This window comes from Moschus berezovskii, chromosome 9, assembly GCF_049115385.1.
Source record: "Moschus berezovskii isolate FMDL1 chromosome 9, NW_MosBer_1.0, whole genome shotgun sequence".
Taxonomy (NCBI): domain Eukaryota; kingdom Metazoa; phylum Chordata; class Mammalia; order Artiodactyla; family Moschidae; genus Moschus; species Moschus berezovskii.
In genome coordinates this window covers 21,320,268-21,325,737 of record NC_142468.1, presented here as the reverse complement: position 1 = coordinate 21,325,737, position 5,470 = coordinate 21,320,268, and the positions used below count along the sequence as shown (strand labels likewise).

At 42.2% G+C, this 5,470-nt stretch overlaps 1 protein-coding gene across 1 annotated transcript; it reads right to left on the bottom strand.

Annotated features, from left to right (window-relative positions):
• Positions 1 to 2,265: 2,265 nt before the first annotated feature.
• On the bottom strand, positions 2,266 to 5,192 carry LOC148776407 (disintegrin and metalloproteinase domain-containing protein 20-like). The gene is made up of 2 exons (XM_088840282.1): positions 4,676 to 5,192; positions 2,266 to 2,324 (listed from the first exon to the last, which is right to left on the bottom strand). The coding sequence occupies exons 1-2, from the start codon at positions 5,190 to 5,192 to the stop codon at positions 2,266 to 2,268; spliced, it is 576 nt and encodes a 191-aa protein (XP_088696408.1).
• Between the last annotated feature and the right edge of the window lie 278 nt (positions 5,193 to 5,470).

Genomic DNA, 5,470 nt, shown 5'->3' with positions numbered 1-5,470 from the left:
TCTAATGCTGTTCAGAAACATAAAATAGACGGAAGATCACACCTGTCCTCAATGTAAAACACTTTTGGTCAACATTTTTGGAGATAGCATGGTAACCAAAGAGAAAACCATACACCATCGAGTGTATGGTACTACAAATTAAACACCTTGAGAGAAGCAAAAGGTCTTCTATCAGTTCAAAAAAATCATTAATATTGTGAGTAGATATCAGAAAAATAGAAATAAAGAGAGGAAAAAAGTGACAAGGACCACAGCTATCATGTTCTGGCAAATGGACAGCTAATTAGAAACAAAATCACCCTGTTCACACCCCCACCCCCAGCCCACCTGTTTTCATCAAGTGTCTTTGGATCAACAAGAAATTACCATGTTAGTAAATCGTTATCCAACTCAATTTTAATAGATATTTGTGCAAAGAGCAAATGCAAACACATGTTTGACAAGGGTATAGTAAACTGATTCTCAGATTTGTCATGGATTAAAATCCAGATATCTCTACCAGATGAACCTCATGGATGAGAAGTGCTGCCTAAGAGAACTCTGTAAAAGTTGGGCAAATTATGATTAAACAACAATGTCCTATGTATAGCATAGAGAGCTATATTTAGTATCCTATGACAAGTCCTAATGGAAAAACTATTTTAAAAGAATATATATATATATATATATATATATATATATATTACTGAATCACTTTGCTGTATGGCAGTAATTAACACAGAATTGTAGATCAGCTATACTTCAATTAAATTGAAAAAAGTGGATAAATGAAAGTGTCACAGGGTGGCTATCTCATTGATTCTCTACTGCTACATCCATCCTTCCTCTTCCCTTAGGTAGCTACATCATCTGGATGCCAGATATTTTCAGAAAGGAATTTGATGCAAGAACTGAGATATATAAATAGCATGAATGTAACACATCTCACTTATGAGACCTGCTTCTAACAATCTCCTATATGAAGCAATTGCATCCTATTTCCTTTTATGTAAATTTTTGTTTCTGTATATACATCAGGCACTCAGTTCTACCTGTACTTTTTAGACAGGTCATGCTTAGCCAAGTCCTATGATTTAATGTGAGATGCTATGACATTAATAACTAGGGGCTACAAGAAGTAACATAGCAGTGATAAATGGCTTCTTGGTTGATGATTTTACAATAAGAGATATCAAATGCCTAAGTCATTATACTTGAAACACCTCTGTTTTAGCACAACCCAAGAGAATAATAAGAATGATAGTGTCAGCATTTTTTAAGTGCCTAACATATTCCAGGCCCCACTTAGGTCCTTTCTTTGAACCATCACAAAACTCCAGGAAAGTACATTTCATTCTCAGTGTAAAATATCAGATAAAACCTTGATCCTCTGAAAGCCTATGACTTTGGGCAAGGTCACATACTTAGGGCTTCCATGGTGGCTCAGTGGTAAAGAATCTGCATGTCAATGCAGGAGACCCAGGTTCCATCCCTAATCTAGGAGGATCCCACATGACATGGAGCAACTAAGCCCTTGCACTAAAACCATTGAGCCTGTGCTCTAATAGAGCCCTGAAGCTGCTGCTGCTGACCCCACGTGCTCTGTGCTCCACAGCGAGAGAAGCCACTGCAACGAGAAACCTCTGCACCACAACTCGAGTGTAGCCCCTACTCTCGGCACCTGGAGAAAAGCCCATGAAGCAACAAAGATCCAGCACAGACAAAAATAAATAAATAAAATTGTCTACTTAGCAGGCTGTTGAACTGCTGTTGATATTCATATGCCAATGACACGGAATTTTTGATCTTCCTACTGCACCAGTGTGTCTTTTATTGCTATCTTTTATGTTTGGCTTGTTTAACAAAAACATGAACCAGTAACAAAAATTTGTACATAATCAACTAAGGAAAAGTCTAATAAACTACTAAACAGAAGTACCTACCAGTTCAAACAAGATGTGCTACAGGCACATCATGAAACATTAGTAACCACAACATAAGTAAGTACAGGACCTCTTGTTATTGAGTCTAACAGTTCCCACTGTCATTGACAGGGTAGTAAGACTATGACCAGATATAAAATACTGAACGCATATAACCACACAGACCCCTTTCAAACTGCCAAGTCATTTTATTTTAAAATAACAACTTCGGAGCAGTTACAGGATGATGTAACTATCAGAGTGATGATCGTTCATTTCTTCCAATAGGTGCCAATGTGATTTTCTCCATTTGTGTGCTCTAGATTGTATTTGTTTGGGTTCAAGGGATTATTTTTCCAACAGTTTATTCTTCAGTTTCTCCTTTCCAAATATCTTTTACATAGTAAAGGGCACCTATAACTGCTCCCATCACTTCATGGGAAATAGATGGGGAAACAGTGGAAACAGTGTCAGACTTTATACTTTTGGGCTCCAAAATCACTGCAGATGCTGATTGCAGCCAGGAAATTAAAAGACGCTTACTCCTTGGAAGGAAAGTTATGACCAACCTAGACAGCATATTAAAAAGCAGAGACATTGCTTTGCCAACCAGGGTCCGTCTAGTCAAGGCTATGGTTTTTCCCGTGGTTATGTATGGATGTGAGAGTTGGACTGTGAAGAAAGCTGATCGCCGAAGAATCGATGCTTTTGAACTGTGGTGCTGGAGAAGACTCTTGAGAGTCCCTTGTACTGCAAGGAGATCCAACCAGTCCATCCTAAAGGAGATCAATCCTGGGTGTTCATTGGAAGGACTGATGCTAAAGCTGAAACTGCAATACTTTGGCCACCTCATGTGATGAGTTGACTCACTGGAAAAGACTCTGATGCTGGGAGGGATTAGGGGTAGGAGGAGAAGGGGACGACAGAGAATGAGATAGCTGGATGGCATCACCGACTCGATGGACATGAGTTTGAGTGAGCTCCGGGAGTTGGTGATGGACAGGGAGGCCTGGCGTGCTGTGATTCATGGGGTCGCAAAGAGTCGGACACGACTGAGCGACTGAACTGAACTGAACTGAAGCAAAAATAGAAACATGCGTAAAAGCAATAGCACCACTATTGAGTTTAGAGTCTGTAGTTCCAAGGCTTTAATACCCAGTTCTGTGTCAGGTGGAGGGCCACTATCTACACTGCCACCTGGTCCTCTCTCAGTAAAATTTGGTGGTTTCCAACCTCACTGACAGTGACGATTTTTGATATTGTTGTACACCCCTCTGTAATTGCATTTCTTGACATCGCAGTCAAAACCCAGGTCTTGAAAAAAAGTACAATTTTGGTCCTTACACTATGCTCCTGGGCCACATGTTGCACCACCCACTACAAACCCCATTTCTGTCACATCTGTCCCAAAGTGGACATCGTACCTAAAGCAGGTTTGTGGTGTAACATCCTTTACTACTATTTGACGAAAAAGCTTCCGTCTACGGGGTCACACAGAGTCGGACATGACTGAAGTGACTTAGCAGCAGCAGCAGTGTGCACCCAACCACCAGGAATTTCCTTCACATTGCTAAAGTGCTGCATTCCACACAGAACATCATCTTGTTCACATTGTACAGGTTTTCCTCCTCCTCAAATCACCCTCACACCACGGTTTCCAAATCAGTCACCCCTAACATTCAGTATGTCATAGCATGCTGGCACAGCATCTTTTATGTCATAGCCAAAGAGGGCTTGACACTGTAAATCACTGTCACTACAGTTTCCCCTCACACAAAGAGCTGATGCGGAACATGGGGTTCCATTCTGGATATAAGTGTCAGCTGGGCAATCATGTGTCTTCCCGTTACACTATTCTGGTAGATCACAAATACCAACAGTATCTCTCCACATAGATCCAGGTTGAACATGTTTACACTTCATGCAGCAATCTCCATGATCACAACCACTGCCAAGGCTGAGGATACAACTGGTTTTGCAACGTGAAACCTTACTACAGTCTTTTAAGGTGCCACAGTCATATTCTTCAAAATTATCTGTTATCTTGTCACCGCACCATCTAGCTATATGAGGAAAATTATTATATGCTATAATTGATGAGCTCAATCAAGGATCCCACACATGCAGTCATTGAAGAATAGTCTCAAAAGTACAATTGCTCATCATATCTAGAAGACCAGGGTTAGGACTCATGAGACAGTGCTGTCTCCGAAAACATCGACAACCTGGGGCATCATGACGAGAACCCAGTACATGACCTATCGCATGTGCTGCAACAGTTGCAGTTAAAAATATGTGGTATCTTAGAGCATATACATATGATGCTCCCCAGTTGGGATTGCATACTCCCTCATAGCTGCCACCATAAGGGGCCCCATCAATTTGATGTCCTGTTATAAGCAATGAAGAATCATGAGGAATTTGATCATAAAATCCCCAATATTTCCATAAACCAAAGTCAGTTACTGCAGCGCTAACAGATCTATAGTTATACAAATCAATTCAATCGTGGCCATCCCATATACATAAAACACGTATCAAAACCTGAAGTTGACCCTGGTAATAAATGCTATGCATTATGTTATTCAGAATCACTACATTCTCTATTATATGTGTCTTATTAGTGTTCTGCACAACTAATGAGTTAGAAACTGTGTAGTGAAGTTTTAAGGCTTTCCTATGTGGCCACCACAAATACACAGGGCCTGCTCTAGGCATTTCAGAAATCATTGCCTCCTCATACTCTTGATTTGTATCTTTCTCTTCAGTCTCACATTTCTCGTCCTCTGCTGCTGTTTTCTGTGTCACAAGCTGAGAAATCAGATGCTCAAATTTGGAAGAAGCCTCCAATGGTTTGATTTCGTAAGTGAAGTCATCCAGCTGCAGCATGCCACGCAGACCCCCATAGCAGGTGTCCAGTGTGCCCATGGACCCAGGAACCCCTTCCAGGTAGCTAAAGTAGTAACAGTCTCGGGGGACATAAGGGTAGTTCTCCTGCACGGCACCTTGGTCGTTATTGGTGATAACAGGAAAATGTCTGGGCAGCAAGTTCTTCTTGACTCTCAAGTGAACCACATGCCTTTGGCCGCTGAAGCGAATCTTGTAGGAGAGCTGGCCTTGTCTCTCAATTCCACCCACTCTGAGGGACACCTTCCTGGGAATCACAATTTCAGAAGAAGTGAAGCGCCATCCTGGTGGGTCATGGGAACAGCAGGTTGGAAACAGGAATAGCCAGAGCAGAGGCAGCCAGAGATCACCTCTCAGGTGGGCCTGTGTCCAGGCACGCCCCATGAGTGAGGAAGTGTGTGGCCAAAGAAAATGCACTCCGGTGGGAGGCAGGCAAGACTATCCCTGGAGCAGCAACTTGTAGACAGCAGGAGAGTCCTGCGGAGAGAGCAGAGACAGACTGGAGGCTGGGCAACCCCAGAGAGGTAGGGGAGGGAGGGGCAACTCTTACATAACAATGTGTCCTCATGAAGGGGGGGCGCGGTGCTAAGTGGTCCTAGGGATCCTAACACAGGGGTGTTAGGGGAAACAAAACATGGCAGAAATTAGGAAAAACAGTGCGT

Coding starts and splice junctions, on each gene's coding strand:
- LOC148776407 (XM_088840282.1), bottom strand. CDS start 5,192: ATGGGGCGTGCCTGGACACAGGCCCACCTGAGAGGTGATCTCTGGCTG. Junction 2,325..4,675: donor AGCAGCAGAGGACGAGAAAT/GTGAGACTGAAG, acceptor AAGTGATGGGAG/CAGTTATAGGTGCCCTTTAC.